The 23,546-nt window shown below is 42.2% G+C and overlaps 1 protein-coding gene across 1 annotated transcript in view; it reads left to right on the top strand.

Annotated features, from left to right (window-relative positions):
* The window catches only part of ACER3 (alkaline ceramidase 3), an 80,676-nt gene that overhangs the window by 30,847 nt on the left and 26,283 nt on the right, over positions 1-23,546 (top strand). Inside the window, exons 3-6 of the mRNA XM_090030730.1 lie at positions 8,706-8,758; positions 12,991-13,043; positions 14,205-14,286; positions 16,633-16,668. Of these exons, the coding sequence (XP_089886856.1) occupies positions 8,706-8,758; positions 12,991-13,043; positions 14,205-14,286; positions 16,633-16,668 (224 nt within the window). The remainder of the gene's footprint in view (positions 1-8,705; positions 8,759-12,990; positions 13,044-14,204; positions 14,287-16,632; positions 16,669-23,546) is intronic.

Genomic DNA, 23,546 nt, shown 5'->3' with positions numbered 1-23,546 from the left:
TTCGTCACAAATGAGTAAACACAGATTTAGTCCCAACCTGTTCAGGGATTTCACATCAGGTACCAGACTGCATTAAAAGCCTCCTAGCTGAGCTTCCTCGCTCGATGAATCCGATTGCCTTTTTGTTAATGTTCCAAAAGCAGCTCTGCTGTTTCTGCTGCTTTCCAGTTAAGATGAGAACATTTTGGTTTAGTTTCAGCGAGTGCAGCTCAAAGACAGACATTTAAAGGGCTTCAAGCTAAAATACTGAGGACAACAACTCTGGTACCAATCCTCCTCCATACAAATTGTCCTAATGCAATCAGCCAGTTTCCCAGGATATGGTATTAAATCTAACTTGCAAGCATTCTGCTGGTTTGGGGTTTATCTCTCTGTATTCTTCCATATCATTGTGTTAAAAAAAAGCACATGCAGTTTGCTACCCATTGCCCCAAGATTTTTATAGCTGACATCTACTTCTTCTGTAAGTAAAATGCATTTTGAATTTTGGAAGTGCATTGTGAATTTTGCATGTGGTAGCAAAGAACCAGCTATTAAATAAACGACTTGTTCAGATTAGATACAGAGATTGCAGAGCTGCATTTTTTAATCAAGTTTCTCCAGATCCAACATACTGTTCAGAGGCTTCATTTCCTCTCCCACTCAGGTCAAAAGGGCATTTTGTCGCTAGCTGAGTAAGAAGAAATATGTTTTATTATCCAAGTATATGATAGTTATATTATACAAGGTACTGTATTGGCAATCTTCAAAAAGTGTCTTGACGCCCATCTTGCTGGGGTCATCTGACCTCAGCAGTCTTTCCTGCCCAAGTGGGATGATCTGTAAGGTCCCTTCTAGTCCCTAACATCTATGGAAGTATATTTTTCAATAAAGTAATATATTTCTCAGAGTTATCTGGAATATTTATTGCTGAGGAATGACTAATTTGTCTGATGAAGCAGGTAGACAAAATTTGGTGCATGACTACTATATGACTTACTGTTTCAGTGCTTTGTTAGAATTAGACTCAGTCCCACATAATTCTTAGGTTCAGGATCATATCTATCGTACCATATTTCTCATTCTAGAAGGAAGTCTATCAGACTTCTTGTATCAAACATTTACTTGGTTGGAACTTCAGATAACGTCTTCTTTATGTCCTCCAAGTATATTGCTGTGATTGTCAGTTCTGCGCTCTCTTCTCAGAGCTCCTGAGGTTCAGGACTGTACAATGTCAGAAGCTCTCAGATTTCTTTTATTTTTATTTTTAATTCTTGTTTTGTTCTTGTTTCCCTGGCCTCAAAACCTTCCAGGTCCCAGTGACTCAAACTATGCCAGAGATAAATGAGCTCTGACAGAAGAGGGGCTCTGCACTCTAGCCACAGATTTCTTAAGAATTGCCGTCATTGAAACTGTGAGCAGTCGCATGCACGTAGAAGTCATTATTGCAGACTTTTCAACTGAGGCTTTATTCCCTTATTTCTACCCAGCTGCCAAAAAAAAAGAGACACATGGAGTAGCTAAGACCTCATCTGTTCTTATACCCTGGGGAAAATGCAGGAGAGGAAAGCCACTACAACAATTGCACAATGAGGATGCAAATTAATCCAACAAAATTAAACTTGAGAAATAAATGCATCTGCTTTACTCCTTAAGCAGTTAACTGGTTTTGTTTCTTGGCTGTGTGTAGTGTGGTTGACTTTTGTTTTGACCTAATCTGTCATTCTGGCAACAGTGTAAGTACCATATATCATGGTGTTTAGGTCAGCGTGGTGTGTAAGTCGACCCCATTTTTCTGATCCAAAAAGTTAGGAATCTTGTCAATCCAGTGCATAAGTCAACCTAACTTTTTGGATCAGAAATATGAAGTTGACTTATACCAGCCCCAGCGTGCCCTCACTGCAGGCTAGGCACCCAGAGGGCAGATGCATGCTGTAGTGCCACTCACAGGACAGGTACGGCCAGGCTCAGTGCTCGGCAGTCGCAGCCCCATCCCCTGCGAGCAGCACTGCCTGGGCTGAATGATGGGGCTGCGCCGACCAAGGACCGAGCCGGGCCCTGTCTGCTGCAGTTGGAATGCTGAGCCCATCCTCGTCCCCTGTGCGCGTCACTGGGCTCCGTGCTCAGCTGACATGGCCAGGCTTGGTGCTCAGCAGCACCACTCGCAGGGCGTGGGGCTGAGCCCGTCCCCGTCCCCCGGGAGCAGCACCAGGCTCTGCGCTCGGCTGACGCTTCCCTGTGCCCTGCAAGCGGCACTGCCTGAGCTGCACCAGCCAAGCACCAAGCCCAGCGCCACTCACAGGGGACGATGATATGGTGTGTAAGTTGAGGTTGAATTTAAAGAGTAAAAAATTGGGCTTCAAAACTTGACTTGTACACCGTGAAATACAGTAGTCTGGATAATTTTAAAATGAAAAAAATTGCGGATACCTTTTAATACTCAAACTAAACACAGAATATTGTCCCTCTAGTTCCCAGAACTCTCTAAAAGCAGAATCGTATCAAAATGTTTATTCTACCTGAAACGCCTTACAAATCCATATCCCCAAGGAGTTTGTGTCTATTTTAAGACTCAAATCACGGGAGAGTTCATACAACTTGTACATGTCCTTAGCTGGAACCCACATAATATCAGAATCTTTTCTGTTGCCAATGTTGCTTTGAAAGGCTCCGGCATTGTTGGGACTGCATGAATAACAGTCGCGCATCGCCTGAATTTGTGGATGGGATTGCATTTACATCAGTGCTAAGACTTTGAAATGAATGATAACAGTATGTACTAGCACACTCCAGTATCTGGGACTGCTAAGTACCAAGAAGCCTGTAATATTAGTTTTGAGAAGAAAAGTATCTTGCGTTGCCAGTCCTTTTCAGTGCTACTTTGACTGCCTAAAACATGGTGACGTTGTGTATTCTGTGCTTTCTTCCAGTGTTCAAAGAGTCCGAATATTGCCCTTCAAAAGGGTGAGGTGTCATATGGGATCTGTCACATTATTTTAAGTGGCTTTTTAAAGCTAAAGGAGAAATAGGCTGATTCACTCTCTGCCAAACCCTGTGACTCGGACTTCCCACTTATGCACAGGGAAACTTTAGTAGTTTGATGCTGACCTGGCTTTCTTTATAGAATCCTAATTGTGTCCCCTATTTTATAAGAAAGGGGTCATGTGGGAAGCTAATTTCTGTACCTTTTTTTATTTTTTAGTATTGTTTCTCATCGCGTGCGTTCCTGGTTTAAAAATGCCATTGTTTAGGGAAACGCTGGTAGAACATCTAATCCCAGTGACGGGTTTTGGGGAGGCGAATATCTGTGTAGAAGGGCCTTGATTCTGAAGTCCTTGCGTAATAGGAAGGATGGAGATGACTTAATTGCACTTTCAGTGGAAGTGTGAATAGAGGCCACATGTGAATGCAAGGTTAAATACTCTGCAGTATCAGCTGCTCAAGAAATGATTTGCAGGGCAAAAATACATTTTAAGACCCCTTCACATTTGCAGTAGTTCTTTCGGTTGTGTGGTAAAAAGTACTGGTGAGTTATGGGCAGAAAATGAATATATTGGAAGAAACTGGGACAGCTTGGGAGCCTGTGGCTGACATTAGGTTCAGAGCTCCAGGCTTCCTTTTCTCTTTTACAACATCCTCATTTGAAGTAGGAACCAAATCCTTTAGGTCAAAAGGCAACAACAGCCCTTACAGCGTCTCAGCGTCTGCTGCAGAGCTGGTTGAAATGTCTTTGTACATAATTTGCCTTTTTGACACACACTTTTTGAACCACTTTCCGTTTGTCAATCATCGTCTTTTTTTTTCTTTATTGAAAATAGCTGTTCAGCATTTTTGTTCTCTGTATGGTTCTCTCATTTGCTTTTTCCCAGTGAAGGTGGGGGTGGGAAGGTGAGGAATAGAGAATGTCTTAAAAAGGAAATGATAAAAGAGTAAGTATAGATTTTTTTTTTCTTTCTCTCCAGAAGCCAGCAAGTGAGAGGGAGAAATATTTTAAATAGTTTTTCTTTTTTTTTTTTTTTTTAATTTGAAATGGAAAAAACTCCACTATATTTATTTGTCAAATGGATGCTTAATTGCTTTCTAATCTTGATTACAAAAATTTCTGCAATTTCTGCTAGCCCTATTTAGCTGGATTTGAACTAGTAGTGAATAAATACAATGCTCCTTGTAATGTCAACTCCCAAAGCTCTGTAATCTCCAAACAACTTTTTCAGCACCCATCTGTTGACATAATTTATATACTCTCATAATCCGTCTCCAAAGAATTGAATCTTTAAATCAGACTCCATACCTCAGTGTTCATTGTTCCAGGTTGGTTAGAGAAAGTGGTTGTGAAGGTTTTTATCAGTTAACTCACTGCATTAAGTTTCTTCTTTTTTTATAATAAACCACAACCTGTAGTCTACCAATACTCTGTTCTGATAGCCTCAAAATGTGGTTGATCTAGTTAATAACACTGGATCTGCTGGGGCTTCCTCTTCAGTTCAAAGCTGTTTTGTGGAGCTTTCCACGCAGTTATAAAAGCATGCCAAAAGCAAAAATTACATAAAAAATCACACAGCTGTAATGTTCAGACACCATCCAGTTTTTACATGTAGAACTACGTACTCTCTAAGATACCTGTATGATGTGTAACGCACAATGAGCCAGTTAAAAAGTGACACTTAGCCTTTAATAGCTTGTATTTCAACTTGCAAATACCTTGTTGGAAGAACGTATTAATAGGATTTGAGCTGTCAGTTATTGTCTTAATCTCTCTTTTTTTTTTTAATGACAATTTCTTTCCTTTCCATCATGAACAATTTATGAAAAATACTACTGATAATCTTTTTAGTTTTGGAGTTGAACTGCAGAGCGTTAGCAGTGGGACTGGCCCCTTGTCTGTCTGGTGGACAAACCACAATACAACAAATTGGTGTGCTATAATTTGTGCATGCAATAAGATCCCCAGTGCCCTTTCCAGTTTAAGAATTTGTGGGAATTAGTCTTAAAATACTCTGTTTTGGGAGGTGGCAGGAGGAATGGAGATGCCTGGTAGGGGACTTCTTCATCGTGGATTGATAAATACTGGGAATACTTATAACCAGGGATCCTGGTTTTCTCTGATGGGGGGTGGGATCCCCAGTTTTCAAATTAAGTAACCCAAAATCCACATTTTTCTGTGACTAAAATAAACACCACTGATAGATAGATGTATAGTATATATCACTAGTGTGTGTATGTATACACACACAGATAGATAGATACTATACACATAGATATATCTATCTATCTATCTATATATATATAGAGAGAGAGATAGTTGTCTGTCTGTCTGTATATATAGGTACGTGTGTATATGTATATATATGTGGGTGTGTATGCGCGCGCGCGCGCACACACACACACACACTAGATAGTGATATATACTACACCTCTATCTAGTAGTGTTTATTTTAGCCATGGAAAAATGTGGATTTTGGCTTACTTTAATCTGAAAATTGCGGGGGGGGGTTCATCAGAGAAAACCAGGATCCCTGCTTATAATTGGCACAGAAAACCTTTAGCACTTCATCTTGGTAGATCATTTTGGACAGGAATGATAACTATGAAAAACTTTATTTGCTCACAATCTAAGCACATCATTGGATTTTTTTTCCTTTTACTTCATCACAGTGGCTTCTGAACTGATTTTCAGTTGCTATGACTGTCTCCTAAAGCCAAAGGGTAAATCCACCGTAAATGGTCCATAGAAACGTTCATCTTCAAGTCTCTCATGACGGGCATGCGTAAAATATGCGGTTTGCTACTGGGCTGGAAAGTGGAATTTGTTGTGGGTAATAGAACAGCTTTACACAATTAAAACAAATTTCAAGGGGAGTCTTAGCTGGACAGAATGTAGTTCGTTGGCTTTTATCCTAGACGCTGGAATTTGATTTAATTTCACTTGCGTAAGGGGACATGGAATTGCGTGTCCAAAAAGTAGCTGAGGTCTCCACTTTCCTCTGGAAAGTAGTAACTGTAGCACAGTTCCCACAACAGGATCTGGATTCAACACTAACTCAGAAGGGAAAGTATCACCTACTAAGCAACCAGCTCCATGCCATGCACCTTCCTGGGTTTTACTTTGGAAGAACTCGTGCTCTGCACAAATTTGATCTGTCTTAACTTATGAAATATGGCAGAATTACTACAAGAGGAGTCATGATTACCTCCCTTTGCGGGTGCTTCCAAAAATAGCGTGCATATAGTAATCATGCCTACAGCATTAATGTATTCAGCACTTGCCTTTTAAACTTAAATAAGATCTTGCCAACAGCATCATTTTTCAAAATCTGAGAAACTCCCTTTTTCATCAGGGCACAGAGAAAATGTTTTCAAAATGAAATAACTGTATTTTTATAAGCTAACTGCAGACCTGGGACTAATGATCTGCAAAACAATTTTTACAGCACTTTTGGATTTACAGAGACTCAGAAAAGCTTAATTAGCCAGTTTCTAATAACATATGCAGAAAATGAGTTTAGTATTTGTTTATAACCTTAATATAACCTAAAGTAACAACATTAACATAATTGTTAAGTAACTGCCTAATTGTTCATTCAAACACAATGTAACCTTGTATAATATGTTTTTGCCCACATGAAAATTTTAGCTGCTAGCAATTAAAAACCATTTGGTACAGGAAATACTGATGTTGCCTTAACTATACTGACACAGCCTGCCCGGCTATAATGATGAGTTTGATTCGGTAACTCAATAACGGTTGGAAGAGTGGGTGTGCGTAGTCAGAAAAAATTCCCTGTTGAATAATTAGGGAGGAGGGAATAGATGTCATTCATATAAAAACAGCATGAAAGGAGAGAGCGTCTGTGATGTTTGTGCAGTGCCTAATGTTAGCTATTAATAAACTGTCATTCTGAATGTAGTCAGGAACGCCTTGGAAGTGATGGGGAGTACCTTTGCTTGCCATGTTCTCATATAGGCAGTCATGTCCTATTTCCCTGAAGCATAAAGGAAGTTAAACAATATGATTGCATTGCAAATGCACATATTAATAAATAGTTCCTCTTCAGTTTGCATAACAGCACTGCAGCTCTTGTCTAATAAGCTCATAAAAATCTTTAAAAAAACACCCCACTAGAGCTTCATAACGTGACTTGCTCCAAGACAAAGAGCCTGAAAGCAAAAGCAAACTAACAGTTGTCATGAGAAGAAATTATCTTGGATTGTAAATGGTGTAAAAATTTTGTAGCTGAGGGCAAATTTTCCTCGGTGCAAAAAGCTGCTTCATATGGCTGCGACTCCCTACCCCCCCACCCGTGAGCAGTAGGATTTTTTTTTCCAAGATCTTCCATTCCTGGGTCCATGGAAACTTTTACATGTGTTGCATATAACTTGATTGGTTGACCCAGCAATGAAATGTAGTCATTGTGCCTTTGGCTGTGAAGGCTGACAGCCTTTAAATAAAATAACACTGCCCTACTCAACCATTCAGAGCAAAAGGAAAAGTGCTTTCCTTGGGATATGCATGAACCCCCCCAAGTGAGCTAATTTAAGTGGGAACTTAGCACCAAGCAAAGTCTATCCACCCACAGTGACCCTGGAGGGAGGAAAAGGAAGGTTCCTGGTTTAGCTTTTTCATACGTGCACAGTTGCAACATCTGGTAATTCACTTGCATTGGATTGTTTGTCTATATTCTGCCTACAAAACTATGGGAAAATTTTAGGGTGTAATTTAACTTCCTAATGGGAGCTTAGCCAATGCATTGTTAGCATTTCTACTCTTGTAGGTAAAGGAAGCAACATTTTCAGTGGTAAGGAACTTCTTTTCTAACATCTTAACATAAAAGGACAGACCTCTTTTTTTTTTTTTTTTTAAAACCAAAGAATCAAAGCTAAACAGACCAAGCTTCTAAGAAATCTGTCACTTTTGCAAAATGGGGTGGACTGGACACAGGCAAGAGGTGGTTGTTTGAATTAACTTCAGAAGTACATTGTGAGATAAAAGGGGATACATTTCAGAGGTATAAAGCCAAGGTCACCTGTGACAAGTCAAAAATAGAAAGACCTGTTCAATGGTTGTTAATCATTCCATGGTATTTCTACAAACTGCAGTCCCTGCCTGTGTCTGTCTCTAATTTTGTATAATTCTGCCTCTGATTTTCTCAGCTGATCTAATAAAAGGTATCATATCTGAACCAAGAGTTCTATATTTTTGCATTTCTAATTTTGTATAGTTTTCCTTTAATTTATGAACTCAGTTCTGAAGTGTGAATTCAAATCCTGTGCTCTGCCTTCTCATAAAGCCTGGCTTTTAAAACCTTCTTGTTCAACACAAGTTAAAAAAAACAAAACAAGTCTGGGGTGGTTGTATTAAGCAACAAGACCTTGCTAAGTACCTGTCTCATCTTTCTGAACAGCCTTAGTACATAAATATTTGGAGGAAACCCTGAGATAACAGTAATCTTGTATTTCTGGTTGCTCATTGCTACCATACCCTTTTATGGCAAAGGAAATTGGGGAGAATAATTCTCTTACAAGCAGTTCAGTGAGATCTTGAATGAGCAAAGTTTCAGCTAAAAGGCAGTGTAAAAAGTGGATAGGTGGCCCTGAAACTGGCCCTGTTAAGTGATAGCCTAAAGATCAGTTGTCAATGAAATTCATTTGTTAAAGACAATGTACTGTAACAAGTTCGGTTTTTTACGTAGGCTTTTCTATTAATTGTGCTTTTGCTTTGGTTTCAGCTGTGGGATTGGGATCTTGGTGCTTCCACATGACCTTGAAGTATGAAATGCAGGTCAGTAAAAATATGTAGATGTAAATAACCTCATCCAGGTGTCTCGCGCAGTTCTCTGCCAAAGCGTGCCTTGACCGTGTGAATCTATTTAACTTGTTAATAAGCAGTGTTACACACTTCCAGTGCTGTATTATACGTTTTTGAGAGGTTGGTTTATACCGAGATGCCTTTGGCTCAGACCAGCAACTCTGTATGATCCATTTAAGTCTGGCCGAGCTGGCAAAAAAATTTGTATCAAGGTGAACAGAACATGGTGTTTGTAGGAGCTTGTTTTTACCCAATTTCATTTTCTTCATTATGTGCAAGGTAGGTATTCTTACTCTGAGTCATTGAATATGATTTCCACAAAGACCTAATATAGACCCCATTTTACTAGGTATTGCTGCTGATGAACATGTAGCAATGTGTATGGTTCTAAATTAGTGGGCCAAATCAGCTGGTTACTCTAGTAAGAGGGGACTTTACCCATTATGGGATTGATGCATGATTTTTAATCAAGATGCTCTGTTAACCTTCATTATAGCTTCAGTTTGGTAGCAGGGCCTTTAACCTAGAGTTATTATGTTGTCCATTATGTCTTCATATTCCACTTTGTTTTGTCAGTATAAATCTCTGCTTTTGGACATACATGTCACTGAAATGGGAACCCTTTGGAAAGCACTAGCTGTTAGGCTTGTTTTCTTCTGTTTGGGAATAAAAAACAGGTCTTCAGGAGTGCATTATTGGGCAAAGGGATTCTAAGGCAATCGTCCCATCCCCCCCCCACACTTGTAAAACTTTGTCCTGTTCTACATGCAACAGAAAACAGAAAATTCATTCTCTGAATCATGGTAAGTTGGAGGTTATCAGTCCCAGTGCAGCATGCTATCATGGAAACCAGTATGTTGGGGTTCACACTATAAAAATTAGGTCACTTCTACAGCCAGCAGCTCTGCAGCACATGGGGTGCTTTTACACATGCTCCAGGGGTGGGGATGAGGACACCTTAATTAGATGGGCTCCAAGAGCACCTTGTGTATCAGTGTCCCCACACTTCAAAATGGTAGTGAGGGTGCTTTAACTTTAGCTAAAGCTTGTTCAGTGAGCTTAAGTGCCCCAGCCACCATTCTGAAGCTAAGGGACACTAATCATGAGATGCCGAAGCTGCTAGAGTGCATTAATTACCAGGGGTCCTGGTTTTCCCTGGAAAAAAAAATTGCAAATTCTCTGTTTAAAAACTACAAATTCTTTGATTTAAAACCCCAAAATCCAAAATTAGAATGAAAGGTGTGTGTGTGTGTATGTATCAGTTGAACACAATGTTTTATTCATACATACACAGTTTTAAAGCAGTTTGGAAGCCTACCAATGCCTCAATCACTATTATAAAATAAATTCTAAATACCTATAAATGTTGATATTTGATTTTGGGTTTTTTATCATGGAAAATCAGAGCTCCCCTTGCCCCCTTAACTCACAGAACGCAGGTCCAGACCCCTTGCTCCCAAGCCACAGCCCCCTACCCCCACAGCCTTGCCAGAGTGAGTACAGCACCCAAGCACCAGCTGCCACCTGTGGGAGGCAGCAGCTGCTGCAGCGTAGCGGTAAGCAGAGCCCGGTTCCCTCACCTCCATGGACAGCGTGGCCAGAGTGGAACCTGTGGAGGGCAGGGGATGTGGGCTGCCCACTGAAGGCTTGGGTGGAGATGGGGCTGGCACAGGTCTGGGGGGGCATGGGCCCCCCCTCCCTCCCCAGTGGGGAGCTGGCACCTCGCGCCCTGGATGAGCTGCCCATGGCCCTAGCCCACTGCCCTGCAGCCACGCATTACAGCCCCAGGCCCCCAGCCCTGCCCAACTCCCTCCCTCCCTTCCTTCCTTCCTTCCTTCCTATGGGAACCTCAGTCCCTGCCCCGCCACTGCCAGACTTTACTTGTGGGAGCTATTCTCCAGGCTGCCTGGGCACCCTCCTCCTGCCCCCCAGCCTGCAACTTTGCCAATGAAACATACGCGTTTTCTCCAGTTTTTTTCCGTGGGAAACGGGAAACCCAGATCCCTGCTAATTACCACACTCCAGCAGACTCTACTATAATTACAGCACATAGGAGCAGCCTCCCCACACATCTACAGGCACCCGCAATGTCTGGCAGGTAATCTTAACCTGCAAAAGATCCATAATTACCCCTACTAGCAGATGAGTCCTCATTGAGGCTGTGCATTTAGCCTTTAGACCAGTGCTGGCCAACCTTTTTGGTAGGTGTGCCGCAAGCTAGGCCCGGCCCTGTCCCTGAGTATCATTCTGATTTCTAACCCCCACCCGTGCCTGTTTGGAGTTTGCACCCTGGAGCGCTGCAGTGGAGAGGCAGGGGACTCCAGCCACGTGGAGCAGAAAGGAGACAGGGTGCTGCTGCAAGCGCAGGTGTCGCCACCAAGAGCCATTTTTTTTATTTTTGGCAGCAGAAACAAAAAAATCAGAAAAGAACCAGTGATATCCAGGCAAAGTAAAACTATTCATTTAAAACCTAGCCTGAAAACTTGAATATTTAAGAAAATTGGCTTATCCATTCCTTAAAAGACCTCCGTTGTTTTTCAAGGTAAAAATTAACAATCGAATGGTAACCTTGGCCAGTGCACTCAGTGGTCTTCTATACAAATTTAGCAGATCTGGGCTGGCTTTGTACCAAAGGAACCTGCCTGCTACACTTGGAACTGTATCCTTTAACGTTGGTCAGTACTTGGGGTAGTTGGGGCACCTGTGCAGTTCTTCAAAGGAGCTTATTAGCACTTCTGCAGTGTCATGGTAATGTGTCTACACTGCTTTTGGCTCCAGAGCTAGAATGGGCTATCTCCACGGGGTGCTGCTTTCTGCTGTAATCATGCCTTGTGATCCCTATAAGCGCTTCCCTGCCCTGGGATGGCTGGGAGGGGTCAGGAACTGCCGTACCAATACAGCTGCAACCTGGGCAAGCCACAACAACTACCAGAAAGGAAGGGCAACCAAATGTGCAGGTCCCATTCACCCGCCTCGACTCAAACCAACCAACCATTCACATCCTGTTCGTGTTTCTCCACCCCCCCCCCACCCCAACCCGGGCTTGCTAGAAAAAGTCATTTCCCTCTGAAAAAAAAGAATGTGCTTCTATAAGATGTGTCAGAACTGTTGTCTGATTGTGACTATGCAGAGTGAACATTTCCCAAGTTACTGAACATCCTTTCAAGATGTATTAGTCTCATGGATTTTTATAGCCACCTTCCCTGAAAAATTGGATAACTCTCAAATTCCCATGTGTAAATATGCCAGGACTTGTTGGTGAGCAGGATTTCTGAAGGCAAGCAGTGACGTTCTGATTCTGTTTGTTAATGCTAAAATTTGAACAATGCAAGCTTTCTGGACAGCACTGTCTATTTTTTTTATGGGGTTTTTTTGTCCCCTCTAGCAAAGGGTGCTGATTAATTCCACAAAGTATTTTGCAGAAAAGGTCTTTCTTACCTTTAGCCAAAATTTCGGGTTCCCCAGGGCCCATTTGTAAACAGTGATTGCCTGTCTCGACCCAGTGCCCCTCACTCCTGACCCGCTGCCCCCAGCCCTATAGTGTTGTGGGAGGGGCCCCAAGCAGCTTCTTGCAGACGAGCTCTGCCAGCCTGCAAGGGAAAAGAAAGTTTCCCACAGTTTTCTCCTGTAAAGGAGAATCCATATTTAATATTTGTCCATGACTTTCATATATTCTTGCAACCCACTTTTGGGTCATGACACACAGGTTGAGAAATGCCAGTTTAAAGTACTGCATCATTTTACCATCATAACTAAAGATGTTTATTTTGGCTTGTTGCAATTTACTGAATTTTGCAAAAGAAAAGCAAACACAGCTGCCTAACAACATCATTCATTCTGCGTCAATGTTCTGTAATTTCATTTTGTAAAACTAAGGTCTTAACCTGGGAGTTTGCTACAGCCCTTGTTCAGTATTTTGAAAGAGCTGGGAAGACACCAGTAAAGTTCTGTGCAGATTACCAAGTGTGCATCACTGTCCTATAATTTCCCTAAATGTTAAACATGGATGTAAAGTAGTGAAAAATGGCAGAGATCTTCAAAGGTCTGACTTTTTTTCCTAAAATGTAGTGATAAAAAAAATTAGTTCTATAAGATTACTCCCAATGAATTTCAGTACTGCCAGTTCATTTGCAAAATACCATCAAGAAGCTGGCTGTCAAAATAATTTTGAAACCTCCATGTTTCTTTGTCTCTGCTTTTTGTAGCTGTTGGATGAGCTGCCAATGATATACACTTGTTGTGTGTTTGTCTACTGCCTGTAAGTATTTCTCAAACTTTTTTTTTCCTCAAATATTGGAAAGCTATTTTAATTAAATGTTGAATGCACAGAGCCTAAGCCTGCTTCCACTGGAAGTGATGCTAAAGTTTCTAATGTTTTCAGTAGGTGTAGTAAGATTAGGCTTTCAGTTTTTCATATCTGTAGTCACAAATGCTTTGCAGCTTAAATCTCTAAGATTACAGCTAGCTTTATTTGGCATATAAGTAACAAAAGCAATAGAGTTCTCATTTGTTGTAATGCTTGCAACAATGATAAAGTTTTCATTCATGAGAAACCATGTTTCTAAGATATAATCAGACTCCAAATGTATACTTCTAAGCTCTGGTTAGACCAGCTTTCTGACCAGCTGCTCTTTTATTCTGATATTTCACAGAAAAGAAATACGTTTTATTGAGGAGACCCTTGGAAAAATTGCCATAACCTTTTTGTATGCTGCATATGGCAGTTCCCCCTTCTTAGTTCTACCCACCTTAGCTCAGGGACCTGTGCAACATTTGGCAACTCCAACAAACATAGACTTACAAAGTTATCTTCTTTTTTCCCATCTGTCACTTCCGGTCCCTGAAGCAACATGAATGCTTTATGTTTTTAAAATCCAACTTGTGATGCAGATCCGTTTGTTCTTGTTGCCACCAGAGAGTTTTAAACTCCTTAAGCCCCAATCCAGATCTACAGCTGTTGCAAACTGGTGTAGCCTCAGTGAAGTCTGTTTGCCTCTGGTGGATGACATGGGCAACTGGTGCCTCCCGAGTTTGGGGGGGCACCAGCAGGGCACGACTGGAAGAGGGGGTTCCCCAGCAGCCAGTCAGCAACCGGGGGGAAGCCAATTTTAGGGGGGGCACAAGCACTCTCTGTGCCCCCCTACCAGCCACAACGCTTGCTGTCAGGGGGAGCACCAGCTCTCTCAGGGGGGCATATGCCCCCCTACTATCCTCCATTCTCCCCCTACACGTCGCTTATTGTGGATGAAATAGAACATCATAGAGCAAACTTCTCAGTCGATGTAACTTAGCTAAAGATGAGGTCCATAACATTTTTCATTCTTAAGAACATTTCACCTTCACCCAAACCCACTCTGTTTCCTTGAGTAGCTACGCAAGGTAGAAAATATTGTCACCTTTCTTGTATGTTTTATTTCAGGTATGAATGTTTCAAGTACAAGAATACAGTCAATTACCCGCTGCTTTTTATATTGATAGGATACAGTTTTGTAGTCAGCATTGTAAGTATCTGGTTCTTCTGCACAAGTTTCCTGTGTGATTTGGTAATTTCCTGCCACTTAAGGAATATCACAGTGGTAGTGCTTCACCTTTTATATTTTGTTACGTACTGTTGAAATTGAGTAAGGGAATAATTCTGAGGGTAAATATTACATTGGACAAAATGCAACTGTCCACTGGAACATCTTAATCCCTTTTTATAAATAGAAACCAGGCTTGTCCAATATATGGCCCGTGGGCCGCCATGCAGCCCTCCAAGCTGTTTTCTGAGGCCCAAGGTGCTGCGACGGCAAATGAAAGTAAGCACTGTACTTTCGTTTCGAAAGCAGTGATGTGATACCGCTTTCTGTGAAGTCTTTGAATATGGCTTGCTGGCCCACTGGGTAATAAAAAGTTCATGATCCAGCCCCACATTCAAAAAGGTTGGACACCCCTGATATAAACTGATTGAAAACACTTTACCTTTAAAAGAAAATTATGTAAAGAGAAAATCATCTAGATCTGGGACAGTGAGCAAAAAGAATGGTCTTTGTTCTAGTTGTCTTGCTGACTTGTTAAGAGACCTTAAAGCAAGGTTCTGTGTTTCTGAGTTTGTTTACCCAGCCATAAGGCAAGGATAATCATGTTTAACTTCTGATCCCAATGCACTTTGCAAAGGTGGTTAGAAAGTTATACATGTGCTAAATAGTCTTAAAGCAAAGCTCTTTAATTTGCAAAATGAATATAACAAGAGTCAGAATGAATGTGATTCCAATTCAGTGTCCTCACTGCATGATTGGCCTGCAGACCTGGATGGAATCTTTTTTCCTTTGCTGATAGTGAACAAAATGAAGTGTCTTACCATTTTCATTGCTATCTGCTTCTCTAATATATGCATGACTTTATAGTTAACTGTTTTAGTCTGAAGGCAGGCAGAAGGGAAGGTAAAGATGGACCTTGTACACCAGCTGAGGTAGAGATGCATAAGCCTTCATGAGCAAGAGCTCACTTCCCCAGACGCTATCACAAGATGTGCACAGAAAAAGGTATTGAATAGAGCAGGGGCAGGCAATTATTTTGACTGGAGGTTCGCTTGCTGAGTTTTGGCAAGCCAAGGGCCACATGACAGGCAGCCCAGGGCAGATAAATATCAATTTTCTAAATTTTTTTAGGGGCCCCCTGGGCTGGATAGAATGGTGTGACGAGCCACATCCGACCCCCAGGCCACATTTTGCACACCCCTGGAATAGAGGGTGTGATTTGAATACAAAAGGCAGGGAAGGGAGATATGATGGGGGAAGGGAGGCAGTGCTAAGAGACGCAAAGAAGTCCTAAATCCATAGGGACGAAGGGGTCCCAAAAGCTAATCCAGGCAATGGAATAAGAGTCCATAGTCCCTGTTTAGCCCATGCATCACACAGTCCAGTCTGTGGATAATTACTTGTTCTGCAGTTTCTCAGAGGCGGCTTTTAAACAGCTGCTCGGAGGTCAGTGATGTATTGTGCAGGGAGGTTAAAGTGTTCTCCCACAGGCGTGTGTTATGTGTTTGGACATGATATCATATCATTGTCTTCTCATTCTTTCCAGTAGAGATCTTTCCATCCAGTGTAGACAGCAGAGGGGCACTGTAAGCAGGTGATGGCATACATGACATTAGTAGAAGCCCCTCTTGCGCCCATCTTTTGTATTTGAATCTCTCTGTCTGATAGTCTGTTCTGTGCATAGCCTATCATAACATCTGATGAAGTGAGCTGTGGCTCACAAAAGCTTATGCTTCTCTGATTCAGCCGGTCTAGAAGGTGCATCTCTATCCTGTTTTCTTCCTGCCAGCTCCTGTATTATTCCTTTTGGTATATAACCTGTTGTGGATACTTCTTAAACAGGGTTGGAACTCATTGTTATATCAGTTGGACACTTTGTTTGACATCCAGAATGACAGTTATAGAATCAGACTGAAAATTAAAGTAAAAAAATGTAATTGCATGCAAGAAGAGATTTCATTCAATCTTCCTAGTTTATATCAGTGTTATTTATACATGTTTAACTTTGACGTTTTAATTTATGTGTATGCATGGTGCAGTTTAAAAAAAATTAAAACCCAAAATGCCTTTATTTTATTTCTCTGTTTGGAATATCTATTTTAAATTGCCTTTTTTGTGTGATACTGATATAAACCCAGCAAAAAAAAATCACCAAATAAAGTTCTAGAACTTGTTTTTCTCAGGAGAAAGAATTCAAAGGCTTCTCTTCTGTGTAGTTGGATTGTTGTGCCTTTATTCTAACATAGTTCAGATATTTAATTTTCAACATTCAGAATAAGGAAAATTTATCATCTAGTTGGGGTAACACTTTTCTTTGACTCTTTGCAGATTTACCTAAAATTGAAAGAACCTGTATTTCATCAGGTAAATTTTACTTTTGTTTCCTTTAGTCTGAAAATAATCTTGTTTAAATAGTGACATTTCTTAAATCTTTATAGTACATCATAGTTGATTTTAAAAAATCCCTTTCACTTTGCTATTTATTTTTGAGAAATATGTTTTGTATGTTGGGCTACAATTCTGTTATTGGGTGACCTGGAAAAATATGGAGTGATCTGAAACTTAATGAGTGTATCTTGCTGAAGAGAGGAAGAATACCACTATTTGAACAAGTATTTAATGACTAATACAAACAGATACTATTAAATAGTAGTGAGTGTGTTGGAAAACAGTATCTGTCCATTGGTTTCTTCAGTTGGTTCTAGACAAAATGTGACCCAAAACTCTGGTTGCTGCTCATAGCAATAGAGCCCGATCACTCTGCTAGCTCTGCTACATCTGAGCAATCAAGCTGGATGCTATGTAAAGGCTGCTGCAGAGTGGGAAAGAAGGTGAGTGCTGCAGATGGCCCTTGCTATGGATTGTCATTGTGGTGGCAATGGGCAGCAGGGAATAATACCAGCCTCCATAGGGGGCATGAGAGGGTCTCTACACCCAACTGCTATTGCCACTGCTGCAGCACATGCTCCCCAGCACAGTAGTTCTCCACTTAGGTGCTTCAGGAACCTGCCAGAGGTGACACAGCCATTATCACTGCCGTGGGATGAAGCTGTCCTGGACACCTCAATTTTCAGGAGGCATGTCAGACCTGAACCATGGAAGAACCTGTGTGCCAGCCTCCGTAATGTGATGCAGGCAGGCATGCCTTTGTGCTGCAGCCTCTTCTCGGCTTGGCTCTTGACGTGCCTCCTGAAAAAAGACGTGCAGTGCAATGCAATGCCATCTAGTTGCGGCAATAGTGACAGTGCTGCGGCACCCCCTTGGCCTGCCACCTCCTTTCTTCCCAGCATGTGTGTCCTCTTGTCCCCCCTCAGTATTCCCCACGTGCTGTGTGTACTTCATCCCTGCCAGCTGGGCATCCTGGGCCTCTGTCCATCAAGGCAGTGGTTCTCAACCTTTTCCACCTCACGTCCCACCAACCATTTTGTCAAAAAAAACCTCGTCCCACCATGATAAAAGCAAAACCCCACTTTCTGCACTGTTCAGGATATCTGTCGATCCATCTTTTTGAAGTGTAAACAACCCGATTTTTTTTTTCAATCGGACAATGAGCTGAAGTCCCACTTTCATAGATTTCATAGACATTAGGACTGGAAGGGACCTTGAAGATCATCCAGTCCAGCCCCCTGCCCCAAGGGCAGGAAGTCGGCTAGGGTCAAAGGATCCCAGCAAGATAGGCATCCAAGCATTTCTTGAATAAGTCCAGAGTAGGTGCCTGCACCACTTCTGGAGGGAGTCTATTCCAGGTCTTGGGGGCTTGGACAGTAAAGAGATTTTTTCTTATGTCCAGCCTAAAATGGTCTTGGAGGAGTTTATGACCGTTGGTCCTTGTTTTTCCTTGAGGCACTCTGGTGAACAGGTGTTCCCCCAGATCTTGATGTACACCCCTTTATGTACTTATAGGCACCCACCAGGTCCCCCTGAGCCCACACTTTTCCAGGCTGAAGAGTCCCATGGCTCTCAGCCTTTCTTCATAAGACCTGTTCTCCTGCCCTCTGATCATGTGTGTGGCTCCTCTGGACTCTCTCGAGCTTCTCCACATCCTTCTTGAATTGTGGAGCCCAGAACTGGACGCGGTACTCCAGCTGCAGCCTCACCAAGGCCGAGTACAGCGGGAGGATGACATCCTGAGATTTACTTGAGAAGCATCTATAGATGCCAGAGTTTTGTTTGCTTTACCAGCTGCGACATCACATTGGTGGCTCATGTTCATCTTGTGGTCAGTCATGACCCCCAAGTCTCTTTCAGCTGTGGTGCCAGCAAGCGTAGCACTACTGAGCCTATAAGTATCCTGCGGAGGTTCCCCCCTCCTCCCCGCCCTGCCGAGATGGAGTACCTTACATTTATCAGTATTGAATGTCATCAGGTTTGTATCTGCCCACTTACTAAGTTTATCCAAGTCAGCATCACTAGCCTGTCCTCAGGTGTGGACGCTATGCCCCAAAGTTTAATGTCATTGGTGAACTTAGCCAGTGCGCTTCTGATACTAATGTCCATGTCACTGATAAAGATGTTAAAGAGAACCGATCCAAGGACAGAGCCTTGGGGGACACCACTAGTCACAGAGCACCATAACGATTTGCTACCATCAACCACTACCCTCTGGGTCCAACCCTGGAGCCAATTTCCCAGCCATCGGACTGTGGTGTAACCGAGGCCACAGCTGACTGATTTTTCCATGAGGAGATCATGGGACACCAGATCAAAGGCTTTTTTAAAGTCCAGAAATATGACATCAATCTCTTCTCCCTTGTCCAGGTGGTATGTCACCTGGGCATAGAAGGAGATGAGATTGGTCAGGCAAAACCTACCTGCGACAAACCCATGCTGGCTGTCCCTCAGGATGTTGCCTTCAGCCAGTTTATCCAGAAGTGGGGTCTCCTTGCTAATTTTCTCCAGAGTCTTACCAGGGATTGAGGTCAAGCTGCTTGGCCTGTAATTCCCGGGATCTACTTTCTGCTCCTTCTTGAAGATGGGACCACATTGGCTTTCTTCCAGTCTTCAGGTATTTCACCTGAGCACCACAAATTTTCGAATATTTTTGCCAATCGTTGGGCTATGACACCTGCCAGCTCCTTGAGTACCGTAGAATGTAATCTGTCAGGACCAGCTAACTTGAAGGTGTCCAGCCTCTTGAGGTGACCCTTTATTAAATCGACACCGATACTGGGTATAAATATGCCCTCACCCTGGCTGTCCCACTTATTGCTAGGCAGGGTGGTCCCACTGATGAAAGACCAACACGAAGTACCCTTTGAGGAGATTGGCCTTTTCCTGGGTGTCAGTTACCAGCTTTCCCATTTGGTTCAGCAGGGGTCCAATGTTACCCTCGCTTTTTTTCTGACTCCCTACATACCTGAAAAAGGACTTTTATTATCTATGATATGTGAAGCCAGATGGAGCTTGGTTGCAGCCTTGACTTTCCTGATCCGCTCCCTGCTGGTATGGACCAGCGCTGAGTACTCCTCCTCGGTGTTACTTCCAGCCTTCCCTCATTTATTAGTCTGTCTTTTGAGGCATAGGAGGTCCTCAAGTTCCCTGCTGAGCCATGACCTTCACATCCCACTAGTTGAGAAATACTGCATTAAGGCCTCAGGACGTAACCAATTGATTCCCCCATACAAACACAGGATGCACTATTGCTAACCATCCCAGACAAATGCCTATCCAGCCTCCCAATGACCTCTAGTTGGAGAGATTGTTTCAGTGTCCAGCTCTTCTGACCATTAGAAAGAGAACTGTCACAATAATTTTTTTATGAATATTTATAATTGCCTAAATTCATTCCTAAGAATAATGTACATTTGATTACCTTTATGCCATAACTAGGGTGCTACCGAATTCACAGCAGAAGTGGGGCATGCTGCAGCTTCTTTAATCTTGTAGGTTGCCCTGCATACCCCACCATACCCTGGCCACTGATTGCTCTAGGGGCTCTGCTTGTGGCTTGTTCCTAATCGGCGGGGAGGCGAAAACTGAAGTTTTAAACATGGTGCCATCTTGCCTCTGGCCACTGATTGGCCAGGGGACCTGGTGGCCCCATTGCTTGCTGCTGACCAGCAGGGAGGCAAAAACAGCACCATGTCTAAAACCACCACAATCAGCAGGGTATTTGCTTCCCTGCTGATTAGGAGCGAGCCACAGGTGGGACCCCTCCATCAGTCAGCGGTGGAGGAGCGTGTGGGGGAACCTGCAAAACTAAAGGAGCTGCAGCACACCCCACCTCTGCCATGAATTCGGTAGGGCCCTAGCTGTAACAGTTGAATTCTTTTTCAGGCCCTGTCTATATGTGCACTTAAATCTAACTTTTTTTCATTGTAATACTTGATTCCTATTCCTTGTTCAACTCCCTTATCCAGTCCCTCTGCACTGATCACACGAAAGTGGATGTTCAAGTGCAATGTAAAGTTAGCAATGTACCATCTCAGTCTACCCCACAAAGATGGAGCAACCAGGGTTGGGAAGGATCCTCTGCGAATCCAGGCCTCATGTTTCGGCTAACTACTTTCTAGTCTTATGGGTTTTTTTCCCCGAGTTACACCCCTGCAATACTTACCACTGATGGGAGTGTTCAGATTTGCTATTCCTAACACTATAACAATAGGCAAATGTTGGTTCGCTAAGTATCAGGACCTATTATGGATCCTAGCACTGGTGCGATGAGGAAGGGATGCCTATTTTGCACACGGTTGAACCAAGTAGAGGTGGCCTTATCTGTAACGCATAGGTCTGGACTACAGAAGAGGTGCTTCACATAACAGTGTGTTCCACCTAGCTCCCTACCCCTGCTTCCCTTAGCCATGTTGAATTAAAATGGGGCAGATAATGGAGTTTCACTGGACATACACTTGTTTCGTCTTCCACTATAACATGGATGGATCAGCTTTCAATTGTGATACCTGTACTGAAGGCCAAAATTCAAACCCTGCCTGGTTTCTAGCGCAGCATATTGGACTTTATTTTTCATAAGTATCAATATTCAACAAATGTGTTGGGGTTTTCAAAAGAACATCAATTAAAATCAACATTAATCATGAAACATTTGAAAAGTATTTTAATTACATGGTAGTAGCTTTAGAACAAATTCTGAAGAATAGTGTAACTGGAGACATAGAAATAAATGGAGAATGAGATAAAATCCAGTGTGAATTTTCTATTGTTATGATTGTGTCAAAGTAACCCTGATTATCTGTATTTAACAAGACAACTGATTTTCTGTACAAACGAAATGTTAGTAAAGCACTTAACACAAGTGCTATGTGAAAAACAATTGGTTTAAACTAGTGAGGAATTAGGACAAGGATTGTCACAGGGGCCATGGAGCTAACCAAAGAGGAGAGAACAGTAGGGAGTACAGAATCAAATCTGTCCAGTTGAAGGGAAATTATCAACAGAGCTACTTAAAGATCAGTCTTGGGATGGATAATGTCCATGGCACAAGAAGTAAGAGTGTGCTGATTATCAATGTGCTGATAACTCAAAGTTGGGAGCATCTTGAATTCAGAGGAAGATCAGCATTTCTTGCAGAAAAACCTGGGTGACCTATAGGACTGCAGTAAGTAAATTGGGATGCTACTTAGTAGTACCAGTTGCAAGAAGTTGCACTTACAGGCCAATAACAAGAATTTTTGCTGTGAGCTGGGAGATTGACTGAAGAGAAGGAGAGCCTAGATGTACTTGTTAATCCCAGAACAAACAACTTGTAAAATGGAGAGTAATCAATCTGTGAAAGGGATTGTATATGTTATGGATGCAGAACACTGGGGTTGATGACCCAGGAGAGCATCTCCAGTCCCATGTTTCTAGATTCATGAGATACTTGATTATCTTGCTGTGTATAATAAATAATTTTCCGTGACACTGGAAGCTGGCACAAAAGGGAAACTGGAGAAGAGCAGCAAAACTAAATATAGAGCTCATGAGATGGATTTATGTGGAAGGATGAAAGGAAGAAACATATTTAACTTGGCCAAATGACAGGGGAGAGGGTAACTCTGGAATCATTTACGGTTACACAGAGAGCATAAATGGGAGAAGTTAAATGAAACCGTTCTTAGTCCTCAGCTGACAGTAGGCTGGATATTGTAGTCGTAAATGAAAGTACTTTAAAATCAGTTTGTAGTTCATGGGCAACAATGCTTAGCCCCCAGATGTTGAGACTGCCATGCAAAAAAGAATCCTGGTTTTCCATTTTTTTTCTACTACTGGTGCAGCAGCATTGTTCAGTGAATTGGGTACTAGACAAGGACATAAGAGATCAGGATTTTGTTTAGAACTTCTGGGTCATAGATGATACCTTTTATTAGACCAACTAAGAAATTGCAAAAAAAAAAAAATTTCTGCAAGCTTCAGGCGCACACACCCTTCCTCAGACTCAGAGAAAATTTAAAGATGGTAAAAAAAAAAGTCCCCAGAGGTGGAAAATGAACTTCATTTTCTATATAATAGAAAATTCTAAATCAGTAAAATGGATCTGAGTGTTAGCGAAAGCTGTGCAGCTCCATTTCTAACCATCAGTACTAAACAACAGTAGCATGACTCCACAGTCAGAGTCCCTGTGCTCATGGAGAGGCGCTGTGACACATGCTGTGTTTGAGGAGGAGAAGGATTGGAGCATGTTGGAAATTTGCTGTTCGGGAAAGGAAAACAATAAACACAAATTCATCTTATTACTTGTAAAATAGCTTAAGGGTTTTGTTGCATGCTCCTAGAAGTGTCATCTAGGGCTGTCTTTCCATTCATAGCAATGGTCAGTCTTTAATCGTTTCATTATTATGACTGCCTTCTATCCAGCCCATTTAGCCACTACTTTCTGAGAGTCTAATTCAGGTCACGGAGGCAAACAAAGCTTTCCACTAACGTGGTTGGCAACTCATGGGAAGGAGAAGCTATCTTGAAGCACTGTGCCATCAGGGCTGTTCATGCTGGGCAGATTCCCAGGTAGATGTCAGACAAACAGATAACCTACATCAGCTTATATCTGTAGCCTTTCTTTTCTGATGGCGTAGCCTTATGGCAGTAAACAACTGAGGGTGGCCAGCAGTTTCCCTGGTGATTAAAGTTTATCATCTTAATGGCAAGAAGAGAGAGGAACCCAAATATGTAAATCCTTAACAGCGCAACTGCAGGACAAGACAAAGCCATGTGGATCTGTGACAGCTTAGGTGCTAGTGCAGCAAGATGCACATCTTTGCAATAGGATCATGCAACGACATTAGATTGCATAGGCAACGTCCATTGGT

Source organism: Crocodylus siamensis, chromosome 1, assembly GCF_052110815.1.
Source record: "Crocodylus siamensis isolate JL-2025a chromosome 1, ASM5211081v1, whole genome shotgun sequence".
In the NCBI taxonomy this organism is placed as follows: domain Eukaryota; kingdom Metazoa; phylum Chordata; order Crocodylia; family Crocodylidae; genus Crocodylus; species Crocodylus siamensis.
Note: the sequence above shows the minus strand (reverse complement) of the source record. Positions and strands in the feature narration are given on the sequence as shown.